At 39.4% G+C, this 23,520-nt stretch overlaps 1 protein-coding gene and 1 long non-coding RNA gene across 3 annotated transcripts in view; one reads left to right on the forward strand and one right to left on the reverse strand.

Annotated features, from left to right (window-relative positions):
• Positions 1 to 23,520, reverse strand: part of dpp6a (dipeptidyl-peptidase 6a) — a 267,275-nt gene that overhangs the window by 225,531 nt on the left and 18,224 nt on the right. The window contains exon 1 of one of the 2 annotated variants that reach the window (XM_082546449.1): positions 5,249 to 5,413. The exons of the other annotated variant lie outside the window; for it this stretch is intronic. Coding sequence (XP_082402575.1) covers positions 5,249 to 5,299 — 51 coding nt within the window. The 5' untranslated portion in view covers positions 5,300 to 5,413. Of the gene's footprint in view, positions 1 to 5,248; positions 5,414 to 23,520 lie in introns of those variants that run through there. 2 annotated transcript variants of the gene reach the window in all.
• LOC309714619 lies at positions 14,165 to 15,612 on the forward strand. Its single transcript, XR_014278967.1, has 2 exons — positions 14,165 to 14,539; positions 15,368 to 15,612. It is a non-coding gene; the product is annotated as an uncharacterized lncRNA (long non-coding RNA).

Raw genomic sequence — 23,520 nt, forward strand, 5'->3', positions numbered from 1 at the left:
GGAAATCAGCCGCGATAGCTCATGTAACATCTGCGTAGATCATGTTGAATTCATCCGGGTAAATCCACTAAGAGCAGTGAATCTTAGAGCGCCAGCAACACGGGTCAGAGCTGAACACAGCCTGCACACAATATCTACTTGCGCCGCTCACAACAGAAATTAATGCGACTCATTTCTTAGCAATTCTCTTCCCCGCGCTGCAGCACTACAGCTGATCGTAGGGTTCCTACATCTCTCAAATCCCATTTTAACCTCATTTTTCTGTTTAGGTGTGGAGGCAAAGTAACCCATCTACACTGTGGGCAACAGCCAACAGAGCTAGTTGGGGGTTTTTTCTGTTTTTTAAATTCCCTTTCTCTGCTTGTGTTCTACAGATGTTCAAGCTGAGCACATTTATTAGAAGTAGAATTTAGGCTGAAATAATATTTGTTTTCCTTTGAATTAATATTGTTTTGCTATTGTATTAAGATAATATAAGGTTCAGTTTCTTTTGCAAAAAATAAATTCAAATTGCTCATGGGAAAGTTACTTTTTACTTTTATACTTTTTACAACATTTTACAGAGGTTTCACCAGTACTTCAACTTTCACCAGAGGAGTTTTTAACAAAAGCATCATTACTTATTCTAAGAGGAATAAAGAGAGATATTATATTTCCGCCACACTGGCTTCTCTTCATTGGCTCCCTGTTAAATTGAGAATCCAATTTTAAAGTCCTTCTCCTCACATACAAGGTCTTGAATAATCAGCTCCCATATCTTATCTTAAAGACCTCATAGTGCCGTATCATCCCAGCAGAGATCTTTGCTCTCAGACTTCAGGCTTACTCGTGGTTCCTAGAGTATTTAAAAGTAGAATGGGAGGCAGAGCCTTCAGCTTTCAGGCCCCTCTTCTGTAGAACTAGCTTCCAGTTTGGATTTGTGAGATAGACACCCTCTTGACTTTTAAGATTAGGCTTAAAACTTTTTGATAAAGCATATTGTTAGTGCTGGATAAGTTGACCTCGAATCCTCCCATAATTATGGGAATAAATAAGTCAAAGTCTAGGCTGCTGGGGGCTAGACAAAAGGGAGTGTTTCTTCTTCACTCACCTTTTTCACTCACTGTGTTTAAACACCACTCTGCATTTAATCATTAGTTATTATTAATCTCTTCCAGATGGATGGCTGCCCCCCTGAGCCTGGTTCAGCTGGAGGTTTCTTCCTGTTAGAGAGTTTATTCCTCTATTCCCAACTGCTTGACCATAGGGGGTCATCTGATTGTTCAGCTTTTCGCTGTATTATTATAGGGTGTTTACCTAACAAGATAAAGCACCTTGAGGAAACTGTTGTAATTTGAATTGAATTGAATTGAACTGAATTAAGTCTGTACATGTGCCACCTCTGCAGCCAGGGCTAGGTTTAGTCACCTTGAACCATGTCTCTCAGCCCAAACTTTGTCCACCAGAGAACAAGAATCTTACTGTACATTATATGTGGCTATAATTCTACAATTTGCATCATAGTTCTGAGTCAACCTCAGTCCTTATATGACTTGCAGAGTTATGTTGACTAAATTCAGGATGATGTACGGCAGCTAAATAAGGGAAATTTACTTTAGCAGGTGCTTTCAAAAGAAAATATTTTAGATATATTAAACCAAACCCCCCAGCAGTAACCTTAAAATACACGTAAAGTCAAGGTGAACTGAAGTGAATCTTTGCATCACGCAGCCACGCTCTTTGAAGTTAATGAGACAACAGAAGCACTCACTGGAGGAGCGCCAATGTTTACTTAAACTGAGAACTCAAAACAGTCTAAGGTATTACCATGACAACAGGGACTCTTTCTGGTTAGTCTTTTGAATGCCTCTCCTCTGCTAGAGAAAAATCTCTCAGTCCATTATTCCTTTTTCTCCCCCCCCCCCCCCCCAATTTCAGCCGAGGGAAACAAATCATTAGTTGTTCAACAACAGAGCCGTCTGTGCCCTTGAAGGAGGATGTTTGCCATGCCAGAGAACAATTAGACATAAACAGAGTGAAAGCTGGAGAACAAGTGTCTGAGCTGTTTCTGAACAGTGTCACATTTAGGCCAGAAGCTCATACATTTGCTGACATCAAGCATACTGAGCTCCGCACATGCTGTACTGCAAGCGAACGGGTGCGATAATAGCCGATGTATCCCATGGTAACGTCTTCACTGTCATTACCCCTTTAGGCATCTGGATGCAGACTTGATGAGCTACAATTTCCTGTGCAGGCACAACACCTTGGGGGTTCTCGCCACCCATTTAAAGTACTATGTGCTTCGCTTGCACACAGAATCCCAAACGGCCAACAACAACTATCCAACTATTATGCTTTGTGGTCAGAAATCACGCTGTGCAGTTTTCTCCCAGTTACTGAGAAGACTTCCCACTGAGGCACTACAGTTAGTCTCAGTCTCATGAGTATGTGCTTACTGTGCAAGAAGCAATCACTTGGGATAATAAACCTGTCAAGTAAAAGTACATTATCTGCTTTGTTGCCATTAGGACTGTGAGAAATGGGTAAAAAACTTCAGAAAATGCTTCAGAAAAACAGCAATGCATGATGCGATACAGTGTGATGCTCAGTTTATTTCCAGCCTGTCTGTTTATGGTGCTAGAGTAGCTTTGCATGATTCACAGATCAAAATAATCCTTATTTATCTCACACTGCACCTTGTCACAGGCACTCAGTTTGTCCTGTGTTCCCTTTAGGCAAAACTTTCTGAAACAGACTAAATGTTCGAATGACAGGAGGGAGGGGTCTCTGTCCTCCAGACAAAACTGTGTGCCTGAAATGACTGCAAAAAAGAGTTTTGGAGCAGTCTGAATCCTGAGCTTTCCAAGTACTGCACAGGGATTACTTGTACATACACTGACCTCATTATTTTCATGATTCACAGTTTAAAGTAATCATTATTTATCTTACACTGAGCCTTGCTGCAGACCCTCAGTTTGTCCTGTGTCTGAAAAATAAATTATCACTTCTCCCTTTAAACTAACTTGTGCCAAACCTACCACCTCATGTAGAAAAAAAATAGTGGAATCTAAATGTTTAGAGTACTCTGAAGTCTGAGTTTTTGGCTCAAGCTTATTACCATAGCTCTGTACTTTAATTTAAAAAGTTTTTTGTAGCTGAATAAAAGTACAAAACCAGCATAATACAGGAACTGTGGCAGTAGTTTGCCAGCAGATCCATCCCATTTAAAATGATGGCTTAATTGTGTTTTGTTGTGTGAAGTGAGGGACTCTCCACTTGTGTGTGAAAATGCCTCCGCCATTGTGAAGTGGAGCCAGCAGCAGTGATTAAGTTATTGAAATCTGCCATAAAGTGTCTAGATAGGGCCCAGCATTCAGTGTAACAGTGATCCAAATGTTGTCTATCACTGGCCCATAAAAAAGACAATGCTGTCTCTCGGCCTTCAATCGTCAATGTAGAGTTGGTGCTCACAGTAAAGGCTAGTTAGTAGTTAGGACTCAGGCAAGAAAAAAGAAACTTAGTGTAGCCCTCTCTTACATATGGGTGTGTATGTGTTCTCTGTTTTTAAAGTTAAATTAAGGTCAATTTAAAACCATTGAAATATTAAGCATTTGCTTAAATGTAAATCCGTCCAATAACGACCTGCTTGCAGGTTTCAGATATCACAGGAGATGTTTAAATTCACTTACAAGGGTCATGCTGATGGAAAACCTGAAATATTTTTCCACTTTCAGAAGAATAAATGATCCATGTAGGGGTACTGTAGCATGCTCGAGTTGTAGCTGAAAACAATAGTCTGCCTTTCTGGGATATGCACTTTCCTTTAAATAAGCTAGGTTTAAAAAATAACCCATAGGGAATACCTACTGAATAACAGCCTTCTGCCTTACACTGTGTGAAATTCTGAACTTTAACAAGCTTTTCTTCCAAACAAAAATGTTTACAAGGTTGTCATTATGGGTTGTCTTCTTGCATTTTTCTAGCTCACTGCAGCACTCCTTGTCATTTTAGTGCCACTTGTAGATCAGACAGGCATACAGCCATTGACAGGACTCTTTATTGTGTCATTTAGTGAAAGACTAACTCTAAAACCACTAGTTGTCAGGGGGGTAATATATGAGCCAAGTCTTGCACTCATTCCCAAGTAAAATTCAACTTCTTGTTTTTGCCCCAAAGTTAAGTGTTAATTAGTGGGCTTTAGAGATGCTGATAGGCAGTTTTTCTTTTCTCTTTAGACGTGCAACTACAATTAAAATCACTTTCACTTTACATCTCATTCAGTGCAAGCGCATTTCTGATTTGGAAGTTGACCAAAATCCTCATGATAAACACCCATGTTTAGTTTTCATTACGCAGGGATCAAAGAGATAAACACACTCAGCACATCCCCTCACAACTTAAGGCCACGGGCAGAAAAAGACGATCTTCAGCCAAGGAACCATTTGGAAAAGCCTGACTCCACACAGCTGTGACCCACATCTTCCAAAATGGCCTTGAGTGTTTGCAGAGCTCGGCTTATTCAGCTATAAATGAAGAAATCATGGGGAGGAATCTTTTTTTTTTCTTTACCTTGGTTGGTTGGATAAGAATTTCAGCAAGCGCTCAAGCAACATCAGCAAAGGATCTTAAGGCATGAAATAATATGATAATGCAGAATGAACTATAATATTCTCAAAATCAAAAATTTAAAGGCTCAAAAGCCTTAAATAGGCAAGATAGTGGCCTTTAATATCCGAAAGAGCCCCCAAAGGACACTTAGTATTCACTCTCCTCATACAATCATATAGCTGCCTTCAGCTCCCTGCACAAGGACAGCCAGAGTCATATATCCTGCACCTCACAGCTTTAGATGCAATAAAATATTAATGGGACCCTCCTTGGGCAAAAGGTTACCTCTGCCCTCAGAAGCATCACGAGGCAAAAGAGACAAAGCCAAAACTCAGCAGTCATTATGAATGGCCCCATAAAAGCAGGACAAAACTTTCAAACTCCTTTAACTATGATTCATGTCCCTCTTGGCTCCATTAGATCGGCTGCACTTGCAAGCAGGGAAGGATACGTGAAATTAAAAAAAAGGGCGTGAACTATTAGAAATCACCTCACATGGTTATAACGGGCGCAAAAAAGGTAGACATTAATTATATGCATTTCCAAAACATCCGACGCGCGTCAAAGCGCATAGGCTATGGAAAACGGGAACTAACAGATGGGGGAAAGGAACGAAATCGGCGTCATACACTACGTACGAGTCAAAAAGCCGCCTTACCAGTACGTTGCCCTGCATTTTTGCAGTCTCAATCAGACTCTTTTCCTTCATTTTTCCTCCCGTCGACCTTCCGAGCCTGCTTCTAAAAGGCTGGATATGTGGACTTTTGGACAGCTTCTTTCAGCTCTCCTTCCCCGCCGCTTCCCATCCAGACCCTTACATAGTGAGACAGTTAATAAGTGGGTGGGCTTACAACCTAACGGGAACGAAGGAAAACAACGTGGGCTCTTCGGTGTACTGCTCAATATTTGTATTGACCAAGCTGTCCTTCCTCGCACACACGAACAGCAAACCATACGGTGAAAAATAAATATAAGTTTGAGTGAGATCACTGATTTTTTTCTTTTTTTGATTTTTTTTCTCTTTGGAAGAGGCGCGAGAAGAGAGAGAGGCAACAGAAAATCCAATTTCCTGTGGAACAGGGAAACTGACACCGTGTTGTTTTGTTTCTTTCAGAAGCTGTACAGATTTAATGGGATGGCCAGATGCAGGTGATCGTCGCTGTCAGATATATCCTTCAGAGTAAACTGACACCAGGTCAGCTGTAATCAACTGTACGGTTGACACATATTACGATCGCCGACATGCACTTATTTGCCACGTCTATCTGTCACAAATACATTAAATTCCGCAAAAATTGAAATCCTTAAAGGTCATGGCTGAGGCAAAATGATGCCTGTGAGAATTTATGATGAACTTCCTGTGCTTTTGTCATATGGTGCACATTTTTGCCCCTTTTACTATAGTAACCCTTACCTAAAGCCAGACTTCCTATTGCTTCTTACAGTCACTTGTAATGACCAGAATTACAAGGAGGGGGGAGGTGTGTGTGCGTGTGCGCGTGTGTGTGTGTTGAGAGAGCAGGTCATGGTACTAAAATGTCATACACGTAGTCTGACAATATCATGACTCCTGTTGTATCTGTACATACATGGTTCCCACCCTGAGGGAATAATAAATTTAAAGGGCACTTATCAACAGGATAGGAAAGAAATGGGAGGTAAAAATATAAAATTTTCATAAGCTTTTAAACTTATATGCATTCACGTTATTGGACTGGAAGGAAAAGCTTTTTGTACAGTATACTTGGTATAACATGCATAGAAATCTACATGCGACCCAAGCGTTAAATTATAAAATATGAATACCTTAATTAACTCATTACATTTTAATAACTAATTTGGGTTATTCTGAGAGAAAGGAAACCTGCTTGCCATAATTGCTGTGAGAATTAGTTCTAAGATAGAGGTTCCCTGTTTAATATTGATATATGATAATCATAATAATAATATTTAGGTTTTTTTTTTTGTTTGTTCGTTTTTTGGACTCCACAATTGACTCATTGTGCTGGCAAGTCTGTTAAAAAATTTTCAGAACGCTAGCACAGATCGCCCAGTACCTTTTACATGAATGTATGTACCCATGTTGACAGAATGCAATGGTTTTATTTAATGTTTATTCAAATACATTCTGATTTCAGCCTCTACAGACTGTATTTCCATTGCAGTGGCTTTGGACAGTGGAGATAATTGTGGATCCTTGTGTGATAATTACCTGTTAGTCACTTGCTTAAAAAGGTATTCAAAAATAAAAGACAAACAGTTTTCAGAAAGTTTCAGGAAGCCCAAAAGAAAAAAACAAAAGCTTTAGATCGCTCTAATGCCTCTATTAAAACCATAAAGGTAGCACAATTTGCAACACATGGTGCGTGTAGCTCTGTATTTAAACTCAATAGCCACTTAATTACCACTCAGACTATTGACTTCTTCTCTGCACAGAAGCTTCAATGTCATGTGATGAGAAAACAGGAACATGAAAAAGCTTAAAGAGAAGAGCACATACACCATTCTTTCACTGGCAGTTTAAACAACATTACAATGTCTTCTTGAAATGGAGCAAAGCCATTTGTTTCGTATTGATTTCTTTTACTGGAATCAGCAAATATCACGCAAGAGATTAAAACGTGAATGAAGAGAAGGAGATGAAGAGGGCTGGTGTGACAGGAAGAATACTAGAGCCAGGGTGAGATGTGGCAGACCCAGCAGCTGAAAAAAAAAGAAGAAGCAGATGACCAAGAGAAAAAGAAACTGAATAACGTAGCTCATGGATTACTCTGAACACCATTTGTCAGTTACATACAATATATAAACCATTTCAGTTATGTGTATTGTCAGCTTTCAAGATGGAGGCAGCTTTAGTTCTCCAGCTCATGATCTTAATAAATCAATATCAGCCTGAAATCCTCTGAATCTTGACTCAGAGTGTTTACTATACTGAATTAAATACTGTATACTGATGATCCACCGGGAAGCTGTGAGTTCTAAAGCAGCAGTTCACCAAGAGCAGGTTCCCTCAACTGGGAAGTGCAAACAGCATGTCTCACGTAAATCTCATTTAAAAGTGCCTGGTATTAATTACTGTGGATAAGGCTGTCAAAACAACCTAATGGGGGCTTTGGGCTCCCTCGCCAGCAGCTGGACTGCTGACAGAGGGAGAACGCAGAGATAGGTTGCAGGCTGTGCTGCTTCATTACTGTGTCTGCATTTTTTACTGATTTCCTTCATAACAGCTCCATGGAGTTCTGTCAAATGCATGCTTAAAGGATAACCTTCATAACTTACAATTTATAACTCCTGGCACCAAGCGCGTATAAATTGGTGCTTTATGGCTTGTTGATAGGTTCACATTTAATCAGGGAGTATGTATCAAACATGACACGTGAACCCCCCCCCCCCCCCAAAAAAAAAAAGCTGGCTGCAGCACACATGCAAGATTGAATTCACCATGTTGTTTATTTCTGTGCTAAACATAGCGGGCCAAGCCAGAGTACATCACATACAGGTGTGTCGGCCAAGGACATCTGTAACAACAATGTTGGCTGTGCAGAAGCAGACAGCAGCTGCCTGATGTTAAGACTATCAGAGAAAATGGCTGGCCAGGGATGGCTAAGTGCTACTACTATACTGTAAAGCTTGACAAAAAAAGGCAGTTGAATGCCACGAACCAGACAGCTGCCAAAGCTAGCGAGCTGTATGGAAACTCTGCTGGTGAGAGAAAATCTGCTGGAGTGTTGATTGCTGCTTTCTGACTCCAGTGTAGAGAGAGACAGTGCATGACTGGCAGGATCAAAGTGCTGGCAACATGCACAGTGCACAAAAAACTGTTGTGTTATCAGAAAGTAAAAAAAAAAAGATTCCACATAATCAGTTACATTAAACAATAAGATATCCACAAATAGTAACTACAGTCTGGTAAAAGTGAAGGTTTCATGGTTATAGAAAACTAACGCCGGTTCATCTATGATTAGGGTTAGGCAGGAAAAACCCCAGTGACTCAGTGTCCACATCCTAGCTCTGACAAAAAACAAAAACAAAAGACAAAGAAGCAAATGAACAAAACAAGGGACACAATTCTAACAAGTGAAAGATCCCTGGTTCAGTCGAAGAAGAAACCACAAATACCTTTTGGTAAACCTTCTGGCATAAAGTCTGCAACAAGCTACCTACTGTGGTGACCCCTAGTCGGTAAGGGTGCAGCTGAAAATAGCTTTGTAACTTTATAGCAAGGCCAAGACCATAGAAGAACCACCTCAACAGAGAAAAGACTTGGCTATGCATCTGCACTTCCAATATTCCCAAATTGGACCGAGAAGAGAGATGGGTTGAAAGAGGAGTCAAAGACGGCGTTTATGTCCACTGTGAATGGCCATGATTGAATAGAGATGGTAACACCAGCTATCAGTCACCTACAATACAGTCTTCGGATCCCTTACTGACATCTTGCCACAATAGGAGACCTCAGTACGTGTCATGATGGAGATACATTTTCTCACACCTTGGCTCATGTGATGACCACACGATCAATAGTGGGCCAACAGCCCTCAGGATCACCTCCAAAGGTGACAAACCACACTAGGGGTTACAAACCTGGGAACTGAAGAACACTATAAAATGCCTTCACAAACCAAAAGAAGTTCAGCTGCCTTCTTTATTCAATCTCTGAAGACTACCATAGCCTGGATAAATGAAAGCTTACACAAACAATCTAGGTGTCCAAGGTGACATTAGGATTTAGGAACCTTTTTAACCCCACCCACGGGTGGATAAATAGCCTCCCACCTGAGGTTTTTGAGAACATCGTCATTTGTGAATTCGGTGAACTCAGTCTTTAAATAATGAAACAACACAGCTTACCACGGTACATTTGAATCGGTAAAAGGTCACTTTCATGAAACCCGCAGCAAACAAACACTCCAAATAATACATTTTGTTTGTGTGTCATCACAATTTTATGTAACATTATGCAGATTGCGAGCTTTCCACATTGCAGTATTACCTGTTGCCATATTTCTGCATAATTATAATTTGATAAAAATAATTCAATAGCTAAGTGCAAATACCAGCTTTGAACTTTAGAAGAAAACGAACAAAACCAAAAAACAAAACATGGAGTTAATTCTGTGCTGAGTTTATTTTCTGGTGAATGGCACTGTAGTAGCATGTCAATTATGTAAGTGTGCCCTAATTTCCAGGGAACTGTGTCTGTGCAATGAACGCATTCTATAGAAGTGTGTTCCTAGTACTAGCTGATAACCAACATCTTATCCAAATACGGTTATGCCAGGCAACCGCAAGCCAAGAGGGTGAAAGCCAGAAATGTGGCTACTACTACTATCATTTATAACTTTACACTAGTTTGCACAGCAGCTACAGGATCGGTCTTTGATCGATAAACAACAGTAATCCCTTAAAACTCTGGTCCAATAGTTAGAAAATACTTCTGTAGCAAAGAGGGCTTTTGTTTATGCCTTTGTGCCCAACCATAGAAGGATTACATCCAGTACAAGGTTTCAGAGGCCAAAAATGGAAGCACAGTTCCTCGAAAGATTCTTGGTTTCCTGCAGTGAAACAACAAACAGGTATTTATATACACAAATTTGCACACACTTAATATTTTCTGTATTCATTTTGCACAAAGAGGACTCTGCATGGCGTTCTTGGCTACATCCTGAAAAGTCCCAAACGTTTAAGACTAGACAAGACATTCTTCTTAATAACCTCTGCATTATATCATGCAGGAACTACAGTGTAACTCCACATGTCTTTGTCAGTATTTATAGCTCTGTTTTTGGGACTGGGTGCATTCCAAGTCAAGCCTCCGAGAAGAGCCAGAAAACCCTTTTAGACCAAAAAATGATTAGAATGTGCTCAAATCCTGGATTGATTGGCCTGGATCCCCAGTGGAGTGAGTCCAGAAAACAAAGCTTCATTCTGATGATGGCAGTCATCCAGCACAATAAACTTAACCGAGATCTTCACAGGACAAATCGATGGTTTCATTATCAACTTAATTACTTGATACCATGGTATCTTCTAAACTGTTGTCACTGTGGTTTTTTGCTGTTGTAATGGCAGCCTGAGAGATACTGAACTTGCCTCAAAGAAGACTAGAATTAGCAATACCAGCCTCAAACTAAATTAAGTCTACGTAAATCGTAAACGAGATGACCACTGAAACCTTTACTGAAACAATAAGCTTGTCTTCAACTGATGTTTATCATTATGTGAAACTCAAAGGGGGTAGGGTGGAGAGGTTCTGGGTAAAGGTAGGTTTGCTTTCAAATGTGGCTCATTTTAGCTACAGGTTAAGAGTGAAAAGTGAACTAGAGATAGCTGCATTTGAAGGCCATTACTGAGCAGCAGGAAGCAACTATCCCAGTCCACACACTATCAAGTGATTTGCATCTCAAACACCTTTCTCTCTAAAAAAAAAAAAAAAGAGAGAAAGAAAAATGCCTCACCTCTCCGCTGGTGGGGAGCTTCATAATCTAGATAAGAGCTTTGTGATGACCTTCCCTGCCCCGGACTGTCAAGGCAACAGATCGTTACCATCGCTAATGAACTCAAAGGCCAGAAAAATGGTGCATAAATACAGAGCAAGAAATATGGTGCAATAATGTGGTGTTAGGCTTGAAAAAGGTAACATAAAGGTTTTAATATTTCTGTAGTTCAAATACTACTAACGTAATATACAGATGCCCAAAGTCACTTCTACCAGTTAACAACAGAAAATGTAAAAGTTCTGATGATTATCTTCCAACTTAAGGAGACTTGTGCCTCCCTCCACAACATGATGGAGCCAGTAAGCACATCTGAATATTAATGAAACAGTTGCCTTGAACAGCAGGCGTTTGTCAGGAACTTGGATCAGATTCATCACTTTAACCTGCTCAGGGATGGATGAGGAGTTCCCGCAGCACAGCAGCTGGCTTCGGATTCACTACCCACACTTGAACAGTTCAACAGGATGGAGCGTTGGGTAAAAGTACAAGAAAGGAAAAAAAATCAATGTCAGCATGTATTATTTTTAAATAATATTGCATAATTTCTCCATGTTTTCTCCTCTCTGATTTATATAACTCATCAGGTTCTCAACACGAAGGTGCATTTGCATTTTTACAGGCATCAGTGTGGACATTACCTAACCTTGATTGTAATTTTAATAAAAACCAGTAGGTTTGACCGAATACCCAGAGTTATTTCAGAAATGAATTGGAGCAAAAAGCAGCAATTAAGTAACAATCATCGTTAGTACCTTCTTAATTACTGCTGCTGCTGTTAAACCATTCAAATGTTCCACTATGATGTTGAATAAGTTCACAGGAAAGAGAGTGGAGTTTGCATTTTCTCCCAGTGACTGTGTGGGTTCTTACCAGCTACTCAGGCTTTCTCCTTTAGTCCAGCAAAACTCCCAGATTTATAGGACTTGACAGCAAGATCTTGATGAACCTGCTTATTAGATTAACTTGTGATTTTAAATTGTGTGTGAACACAAATTATAGGCTGGTCATCTGTCCAGGATGTACCCTGATTTCAGGCCTATAACCTCCAACACTACTTATCCTGAATTGGATCAGATGAAGAATTTGATGACTAGATCTTATTTGTTTTGTGATTTTGGTGGGTAAAATGTTAAGAAGCCATCCAGTTAGCTAATTAGCCTAGCGTTAGAATGTGTTTTGTGCACATTTCAGTATTTAACTTGTGACAAAAACAATAATTTCAAAGTCTATATTAATACTTTTATGATTTGCCCAATTTACTGTCTGTTAGAGAATAGGCCTGTTTGTATTATCATGTGGCCCTGGGCTGGTTAGAAGCTCCTCCAATTTGTCTTTGCTAATGTTTTGCTCTCAAGTGGAGGTGGGCAGGTCCTACCCTAGGTTCTGCCTGCTGGTATCCCGTTCTGCCTGCTGGTATCATGGGTGATCGTGGCTCAAGAGTTGGCAGTTCGTCTTGTAATCGGAAGGTTGCCGGTTCAAGCCCCGGCTCTGACCGTCTTGGTCGTTGTGTCCTTGGGCAAGACACTTCACCCGTTGCCTACCCGTTGGTGGTCAGAGGGCCCGGTGGTGCCAGTATCCGGCAGCCTTGCCTATGTCAGTGCGCCCCAGGGTAGCTGTGGCTACAATGTAGCTAACCATCACCAGTGTGTGAATGGGTGGATGACTGAATGTAGTGTAAAGCGCTTTGGGGTCCATAGGGACTAAGTAAAGCGCTATAAAATACAGGCCATTTACCGTCCTTTAATAGCCAAATTATCTTCTAGGAAGAAGTTCTATGGAATAAGTCGTTTAGCCAATGTGGGAGAATTTCTGAGAGACAGAGAAACAAGGACGTAGCCAATGGCCAAATCCTAAGTAAGGTGATGAGTGGAAGGTTGAACTTGTCCTTAAACTAGTAGGTCACTGATGGTCTGATGAGAAACAGTGCTGAAGGGCTCATTTCCCTTGGGTAAGACTCACCTATTTTCTCAAAGCTGGTGCGCATTCTCTGGAAATGAATGCGCACCAGTGAGACTCACCTGTCTGTCTACCCTCCTCAATCTCCTGCTACCTGAGGAACTCCAGCCAGTTGCTCCTTCTGTGGCCTTTTTTTTCTGGATGATCCAAATATGAAACCAATTTGATCTGAATATGAACGTTTCCTCTCCTCAGACCACTCAGACTAGCACTTTTTTGTTTTTTTCGTAGAATTGGCCTCCTGTGTTGTGCCCCCAAGACCCCTGTTTGCAAGGCCCTGTATTAACAAAAATTACACGTCAATAAATCGTTCAAACTGTATATTATTACTGTATATTATTTGGCTATGATACTCTGGTTTTGCCCCAGTTTGTGCCAGCAAATAACCCGAATCTCCGTACACTAATATAGTCAGTTTATTTAATGCTTTTGGCCTCAACAATTCTATAATCATTGGTAGTGAAAGTTAGCAAATGTTAGTAAATATGGCTATCTTCTGTCATGCCCACCTGCAGTTGCTAAAGTATGACTGGATAATCACACTTTAGAAAGAAGATTGAGCAAATTATTGCTTTTTATGGTTCATCCGCTTCTCCAAGGTAGACTCCGTGAGTTGACTGGAAAATAACACACCTGTCACTTCCCACACAAAATGAAAACATATTCTCCTTTTTTATAAGATCCTCGGCAGCTCCATCAGTATTTACACGTTGGTCCTTTTTAACTGTCATCAGACTGCTAAATGATTAGAACTGGTTACTCTGCAATGCTAGCAACCATTAAGGCTGGCCTGTGTGGTTCATTTATCTATCAGACAGATACAGCCCACTGAATTTTACAGCGTATTTCCCCCCTTTCTTTGATTAATTTCATAAAGTATACCTTCAGATGTAGTGCTAATAGCTGCCCTGCATGTTTCAAATAAGCGAATCTAGCACACATCTAAGTGCAAAATATATTTGATCTCTACAGCACAGAGATAAAAGTACACAAATGCACCAGTGCATTTTGTAGTTACCGTTACCTAGAGGTTGGGTGCAGATAATTGCTCCTGTAGGTTTAACAATCATTTTGGGTCATAAGGCCCCAAAATCAGCAGTCCAGTCAAGTTTATTTTTAAGGAAAGGCACATTTAAAGTACAAGTGCAATTCAAAGTACACAGCAAATTCAAAAGTGTTAAATGTTTTGGCGTTAATAGTCTTCTTGCAAAAGTAGAGTTAATTTTACTCTAAGCAGAGTCACATTCTTTTAATGTAACTCTGAGGTGTAAAATGATAGTTCGAGTGTTAAAAATTAGTGTTTCTCTGTCAAATCTGGAGGTGTTACAATGGAAACATTAACTCTTGACCTCTTAACTCTGAACTCCTACAGGGGCTATGACACCAATAGAGTAAATTCACAGACTCCGCCCCCAGCACGGCTCCAATCGAAGCTGAAGTGAAGCCGTTTCAGAACATTTTGCACTACATATTTGAGTTGTTTGCCATGCTTGGTAAGTCATTTTTTCAAAGATTGTTTCAATTATTATTATGAGCTTTTACTTCTGTGGCTCTTTGGAGTTGAGACAAAGCTGTGTGAAAGGCATTAGCCATGTTGCTCGGTGATAGCATAATATTCTGTTTTAGCTAGCTGAAAGGTATTGTTTGCGGGCAAATACCACAGCCTTGAAAAAAGCTTGCATGTGCATTTTCAGTCAAACTTTTGGTCAAATACACCTAAAACAATGTCTAGAACAGTGGTTCTTAACCTGGGTTCAATCGAACCCTAGGGGTTCGATGAGTTGGTCTCAGGGGTTCGGCAGAGCCTCCGCCATGACATGCACAGCTCATTTTGTGCACCAGTAAAAAACATATCTATGTCTTGAATTTGAAAAAAAGAAAAATATTTTTTCACTAAAGAGGGGTTCAGTGAATGCACATATGAAACTGGTGGGGTTCGGTACCTCCAACAAGGTTAAGAACCACTGGTCTAGAATGTGAAATGTTGGTATAATGGTGCTGAAGCCTGAAAATGATCGCCCATAAAAAAAAACAACGAGCAAACAGCAGTAGCTGAGGTCCTGACTGGATTCTACGTTAGCATAGATCCCTCCAGAGTTTTGTGCACACGGTTTAGGTAAAAAAAAAAAAAAAGGTTGAGGTTTTACATTTAGTTCAGTATTACCTGTTGTCTGTGTCCTTGTCTTTTGGGAAAATACTTTACACAAGTAATGGCTCAAAGAGGATTCCTTTTTTTTTTTTTTTTACTGTGCTGCAATTGTTTGCTGGATTATTTATGCCATTAATTAATGTCAACTAATTTTTATTCAATCTTCGCACAGGATATGCTTGTGAAGATGGAATATGGGGGAGAGCAGAAGTGCGTTGAAGTTCCACAAAGGGATGAAGGACATGCATATTGTATTGAAGAAATAAGTGATGAGAATGCTGTTATTTGCATTTACCATGTCAGACCTTTTGATAAATACAATTCTAATGAAAGTGAGAACATGTATACTGTTACATCTTTCAGAAAATGTTTTGAAATTGTGGTGCACAGTTCAGAATAAATGTTTTTCAAAAACCATTGCATCTTTTTAGTAAATGTTTATTTCCAAAAGAAATTTCTAGAAGTTCAGAACAGTAAAATTCCCGCTTTTTAGAATGAATTAGAAGATAACTCTTACGTAGTTAAACTAAAATACTCTTTGAGAGTTAATATATAAACTCTTAACACCAAGTGTTAAATTATCAACTCCAGACAGATTTGGTGTTTAACACTAAATCAGAGTTAGCGTACCAACTCTCCAAAAAGAGTTAAATTAACACTCTCTGGTGTGGACCCATATAGACACTTTTAATAGTGTTGAAATCAAATCCGACAGTGTTAATTTGGACATGCTGGATTTGCTGTGTACTTTCTATATAACATGAAATGCATAAAAATTAGTATCAATCAAAAAGAGATACAAAAAGCCTCGATTTAAGCCTGAAATTTGCTAAACGAGCTGGATTTAAAAAAGGTATGGATTGGCCTGAAGTCAGGTCTATATATGAGGGCTTTCAAGTTTTATCACAGCAAATAGGGTTTCTCTGTAGACCTGGGTATGATGCATAGGGGCTGATAATTGGACAGCAGTGTGTTGGCAGGTTTGACTGTAGAGGGATAAACCATTGGTTCTTTTATGCAGCCATACACCATCTTGAGCCATCAGACACAGTGATTTATCAAAAGAGCTTATTCACTTTAACAAAGCGCCGCTCTCTGCCATCATACAGCTGCACTAAAATCTTGTAGTTTCTTCACTTTATCATTGAATAATGAAACTTTCTTTCTTTGTAATTTTTGCTGCTTTGAAATGAACTGCATTCATACATTACCCCTGGAAATGGCCGTCTTTCATTCCCAGTCAAGGCCCATGGATGCCAGATATTTTCTGTGAGCGCCCATTTGGGAAGATTAACTACAGGAATATGCTTTAATGTCTGATAACAGGAGAGTCATATCACATACCCAAGGTGGTTTCTGGGGCAACAGCGTGGCCATCAATCAGCAGGATGTAATCTTACTGGAAATCGTTGTCAGCATGCAAATTAGTGTCACATTTCACACACAGCCTGTGTGTACATGCCAGAAAAACTAGAAAACATCTGGTAAATAACAGTGGAAAGCTGCATCTAAGTGCAATGTGCGTTTGTGTGTGTGCGTGTGTGCTTTCCACGAAGACAATGCATCACACGGGAACTTTTATTAAGCAGAAAGTGAAAGCACATTACAGAGAAAGAGAATACATCACCAGACAAATACAACAGTTGCATCAACATGGTCTGTCAGCACACAGTGGTGTATAATAATAAAAGTCTAAAAGTTCTTATCGAATGGAAACCACAGTATTTATTCCCATTTTAAAATTCACCTCATAATGTGAAAATTATAGATGATTTGGATGTGGGTTGCCTTTTTTTCCTATTTGTGCTGCAGTGCATCAAAAGAAGCTGAATGCAACCATCCCTGAAATAAGCCAATATGTTCCCTTTTGACAAGTGTTGATCACTTTTACCTGCAGTTTGCAGGCATTTATGCAGCAAACTTCTATGTCAGTATGAGTGGATCCAAGGCCTGCTATTTTTAAACCTAATGGGATGCATCTACTCTGCAGACATTAGGAACTGTGCTAGACCAAAGAAATAGTCCCGGGAAAAACACATTCACAATTTTTCATACAGATAATATAAAAAAAAGATAAAACGTGTAATGTGTGACAGTAAGAGATGCTGGTGGGTAGACTTTTATTACCTTTGGACAAAGCTTGGCTAATTCCTCCTCTTTATCTTTGGTAGTGAGCTACTCCGTCTGATGGGTTTAGTATCAGTCTGCCAAATGTTCATGTAGGCAAGGCAAGGCAAGTTTATTTGTATAGCACAATTCAACAACAAGGTGATTCAAAGTGCTTTACAGAGACATTAGAAACAAGAACAAATAAAAAGCATGATTTAAAATTGATTAAAACAAGCAAATAAACTAACTAACTAATTAACAAACAAACAAACAACAAACAACAGTATATAAAATCAAAACAGATAAAATCAGAACAGTAGATAAAATCAGTAGTTAAATGTAAGTTTTGAAATTTAAGCTTAAAGTGTGGATTTGGTGCTTTATTCAAATGCAGCTGAGAACAGGTGAGTCTTCAACCTGGATTTAAATAAACTGAGTGTTTCAGCTGATCTGAGGCTTTCTGGGAGTTTGTTCCAGATATAAGGAGCATAAAAGCTGAATGCAGCTTCTCCGTGTCTGGTTCTGACTCTGGGAACTGATAAAAGACCGGATCCAGATGACCTGAGGGATCTGGAAGGTGCATACTGGGTCAGGAGGTCATTGATGTATTTTGGTCCTAAACCATTCAGAGCTTTATAGGCCAGCATCAGAACTTTAAAGTCTATCCTCTGACGGACAGGCAGCCAGTGTAAAGACCTCAGAGCTGGACTGATGTGGTCCACTTTTTTGGTCTTAGTGAGGACTCGAGCAGCAGAGTTCTGAATGAGCTGTAGTTGTCTGACTGATTTTTTAGGTAGACCTGTAAAGATGCTGTTACAGTAATCAAGCCTACTAAAGATGAATGCATGGACTAGTTTTTCCAGGTCCTGTTGAGACATCAGATCTTTTATCCTTGATATATTCTTGAGGTGATAGTAAGCTGACTTTGTTATTGTCTTAATGTGTTTTTCTAAGTTTAGGTCTGCATCCATCACTACACCCAAATTTGTAGTATATCAACGTAGTATTCTTCTGGTCTTCGACAATCTACATGTAACCATTTTTAAAGGATCTATAAAGGTAGGTAACGTCGGATCATTTAGTGACACAGTCATTTTAATTGCAAAAATTTCCTCTTATATTATTTTAATGTGGCACCATCGGTTTATTCTATACTCCTAGCTACGAATGTACAAATCAAAAATGAGAGTGCTATCACCCAATCTAAATTACAGTAAAAATATGAAAGAAGTTTTCTTTGTGTTGTGCAACATATCAAAACTTGGCACATCAAAAATGTTCTAATAAGAGAGACTAGCATTACTATTAGCAGCAAGGTAATGCATCAGCTTTTTCTTCTACATAGAACAAACTTCTACAGTATTTGAAATATGTCATACTTACATGTTTCAGATCACGAAACTAATAAAAAAGCAAACACACCATCAAATCATGACATTTGGCATGACCTTAAAGATGCCACTCATGCTCGAAAACCATCCATTGTTGCTGAATTAAAACAATTGTCTAAAGAGGAGTGAGTCAAATTTCCTCCACAGCAAAATAATGTGAAATTTAGGGGGCAATTACTTTTTCACACAGGCCCATGTAGGTTTAGATAGTTTTTTTGCCCTCAATAAAAGAAATCATCACTGAAAACTGCATTTGTTTTTATCTTTGTAATCTTTGTCTAATATTAGAATTTTTTTGATGACATGAAACATGTAAATATGACAAATATGTAAAAAAAAGAGAAATCAGGAAGGAGAAAATACTTTTTTCATACGACTATGGATGTCCCAGTTTCACCTTCTGCATCACTACCACCATCTGCAAGCACTGCAGTTTCTAAGGATGAAAAAACCTATGTTAAAATGCCAATTACAGACCACAAACATAGCGCATGCTAAAAAAAAATGCTCACAATTATTATCACTGATGTTATTTGACATACTCAAAGTCTTTATGAGTAGGCTATAGGTTTAAGCTCCAGAGTAATTGTCCCACCCTGCAGTCATTAAGACATACATTAACTTTATCATTAAGAGAAGAGATAATGAGGCACAAAGATTTATCCCTGAGGCTCTGCCATGCAACAGACTGCACACTTGTAAGCACTACATCTATAGGCTAAACCAGGCTACTATAACAGGCAGGGCTGAGTAGGAGTTTTTTTTTTTTTTTCCCCACATTGCACCTGTATATCTGTCCCACTTTCTGCTGTTGTGTACAGCTTGCTGCTCCTTTTAGATTTTACCATCTCTGGAGGCACAAAACCCATTAAGTGAAACTAATATAAACAGGCAGCAAGGGTGAGGTTCAGCAGTTGCAGAATATCAGAAAGTATTATGCTTTTGTTACACTTTAATGATGGCTCAAGTTTAGAAGTGAGCTGAAACGATAGTTGATGGCTTCACCGATCCCTTCATCTTTCAGAATCCCTGCTATTTTGCCACAGAAGCACTCATTATTATTGGCTGACAGTACACGGCATTGGCCCCGTGCTCTTCATCCATCTGTATTGATGTGCCAGTGTGTCCATAGATGTTTTGGCAACACATAGTGGATCTGTGTTTGCATGCCTCCTGAGGATGATTTACAAAGCATTGATTTGGAAGCTCGCAGACTGGAGCACAATAAAACTGTTGTTTATGTTCAGGCAGTGAGTGTTCATTGTCAAGGGGAACAGCATCTTGTTTTAGGGCAATGTAGAGCACCATGGGAGTTAACACAACAAATCATTCCTTTTTAACTGCCAGGGATGCGGGTGACAGATGAGGCTTGTGCGATGCGCAATACACCAGCTTTTTCGCAATAAGTCAATAAAATTGCCTCTACCAGTTATATGAAAATGGGCCGCTGCAGGGCCATGATATACATTTCAATAAAGGCGGCAGATTGGAAGTGCAGCGAGACAAGGACAGAGCTCGAGAAAACAATATGTAAAGTCACGGCCAAGCCAGCAGTGTGCCAGGCAATCAGGCCAAATAGGGCCAAATGACTGTCTTGGTTCAAATGATTATGTGAGAGTTTAAATTCCCTTTTAAAGGTGGTAATGAAAATCCCTGCACTATTTAAGTGGCAATTTAAATGCCTGTGGTGATGCAAAATGTGCTCCAAACACAATGTACATTGACAGTTTAACTTACAGGGTAACAAAAATATGTATCAAGATTTACAAAAGAAAACACAAAAAAGAGCAACCAATAGCCTAAAAACAGGAAACTTTTGAGTTTTCAAACCACAGAAAGCAACTATAACTTTGCCAGAAACTAAAACTGCTGCTGTAAAACTATTTGATCACATTCAAAGCAGGTACACAGCTAATATACTTTCACCTGTTATCAAGTAAAGTGATTCTAATTAATGGATCTGACCGGGAGGTCTCTGTGTTGCTCAGTGTCAGCATGCAGAAACACACATGGGCAGCCAGGAGCGAATATAAGATCCTCAAGAGTGCACTGCTGAAAGGCAGCTAAGGAGATGGATATAAAAAGGGATTTCACAGACTGAGCTATTCCCTGGAACACACTTACTATAATGAAAAGAAGCTGAATTATGGAACCACTGGTTTCATACAACAGGCCGTTGTGAAAAGGGTTTTGCACCTTCATAAAGTGCCCTTGTGGCTCCTTTCGAAGACGCACTGGGCTTCTCAGAAACAGACCTGAACTTGAGTTGGAAGTGTAAAATAATAGCTGCACTGGAAAGAAATTGGCTCCATTTCTTTTGACTCGACCACAACAACATCAGAAGCTTGTAAAAGTCAGCACTTGCATCCTAAAAAGATTTAAAGGCTAAATTTTCTCTGATCAAATCAGAAAATAAAAATATGAAACAACACAGACTCATCAAACAATGTGGGCTTCATAGATAATTGGCAAACCTTCTGGAGGAAACCTGGTCTTGTTAGGAGAGACGGCATCCATCCCACTTTGGATGGAGCAGCTCTCATTTCTAGAAATATGGACAAATTTATTAAACCCTCTGTGGTGGGGCGTGGTCTGTGATGCCGTGCAGGGAGGGCGGACGCACCTGCACGGCATACTTAATCACGCCCGCCTCGTTAAAAACACGGGGACTCAGGGGTTTGGGTGTTGTTGTGGTGAGATGTAAATAAAGATGGCTCTGAATGATACTCCGTGGTCCCACCGTGCCTTATTCTCACCACACCCCCCAAAATATGACTATCCAGAGTTGGGACCAGGAAGCAGAGTTGCAGTCTTACACGCCTCTCTGCAGCTTCTCTCCTCCTGCTACTCCCCCAAAAACCCATCTCCATAGAGACTGTGTCAGCTCCAAAAAAGAAAAAAACAAACAAACTAAAAACCAGCAATAAACATCTTAAACATAAAAAATCACAAAGAAAGAACAATACAGTATCCACATCTGAACCAAAGAGTAAAACAGTGAAATGTGGATTATTAAATATTAGGTCTGTCTCCTCCAAGTCTCTGTTAGTACATGACTTAATAATTGATCAACAAATCGATTTATTCTGCCTTACAGAAACCTGGTTGCAGCAGGATGATTATGTTAAAATTTGAATTTTAACATTTAAAATTTGAATTTGAATTTAGTTTAAATGAATCAATACCCCCGAGTCATTCTGGTGGGCGATATAAACGATATACGATAGAAACAATATAAATAAACGATAGAGATATTGACTATATCGCTCTATCACGATAGCGCATGTTGATGATGTCATCAAGCTGCGCCTGTTTTGGTCGAAAGCATTGCAGCGGCTACAACCATTATCGTCTGTAAATTATGGCGGGCGACAGTCATAGCAAAGAGATTAAGCACTTTTGAAATATGGGGAAAGCCAAAAACTGCGCTTGCTTCACTTCCATAACATTGATTCATTAATGTTGAATTCTCTCGCAGCTGTTCTATTCCCATGTTGTTGCAGTATATTAATAACTAACCTCTTATTGTGGATGAATAATCTCAGTTGTTGTCCTGACTGAAGTTTGGTCCGTTTACAGCATCTTGCTATGCGATTGCATTTGTCCCTGACCACCAGAATCCCTCACGTTAACTTTTATCGAGTGGAAAAAAAGTTGGCGTTCATCCTCCAGCTTCACTGTGCTAATGTTATGCTAACATAGCTGTGTCGCTAGCAATCACGTAGCACAAGATTATATACCAGGTAGTCCAACTTCAGTAACCCTGCAAATGCCACTGCTGTTTAGTTTTCTGACTTCATTTATGTTGGAAGTGGTAGCAGAGCTGTACGTTTTAATAAGTTTCAAAAATTTCTCAGTCAGAACATGGTATGAAATGTTTAGGTGGAAACTAGCGAGCTAACTTCCGGTTAACTTCTAACTCCGTTAAATTTAATAAATTCTGTTTTCATGGATGCCTGGATGTAAAACTTAATTGTTACACCCCATAAAGCAGCAACGCTGATGATTTAATTAAAGATGAAAAAATTTAGACCGTTTTTAACTCTTAGTGTTCGTTTGACTTTGGGACCTGAAGAGGACGGAGTTTTGGACACAGATTACTCCGCGAATCTTTTCACTACGGCAGCCGTAATGCTCTGACAATCCATCAAGCAAGCAGTGCAGCTTACCAAAGTTGTACTAAAACATTTTTTTTAACAGATTTTTGCACGCAGAAATCGGTTTGAGGTCAATAAGCACAACCAGAATTCTTACATAAGGCACAATCTCAATTTTTGAGAAAATTAAAGGATTTTTCACATTTCACATGAGATTTCTTGATTATCTGATGATATGACATACTTGTGGTTACTAAACAAAAAGTCCAGAACTTCAGCCATTCTAACCCAAGTATTAAAACAAGAAATTCACCCTCTAAAAACAAATTCACTTTAATCTAATATCTACAGCTGGAGAATTTTGGAATTCTACGACAAACGTTTTCCAAGTGGTTCACAAACAATAAATTAGACATTGATTTGGTGAGATAAAGAGTTATATTTCATGAGTCAGCAAGTGCCAGTTCTGGACAACAAAAGCATTCTCTAATATACTTCAAACAACAGTCATTTCAACAGTTATTTTATCATTTCAAAATGTTAGTACAATAACACCACAACCAATGTCCAGTGTGACTTCCAACAGTTCAAAGTAATGGGCTTCCATTGTACTGGTGCTAAATATAACTGAAAGCATTGAAAAATATGGAAAAACATTGAGCAGAAACAGACTGATAAGTGAATCCTGCTACAGATTGACAAGGAGGTTTTTGCTGCAGCACCCTCTT

Source organism: Aulonocara stuartgranti (genome assembly GCF_965226115.1).
Source record: "Aulonocara stuartgranti genome assembly, chromosome: 9".
Classification (NCBI taxonomy): Eukaryota; Metazoa; Chordata; class Actinopteri; order Cichliformes; family Cichlidae; genus Aulonocara; species Aulonocara stuartgranti.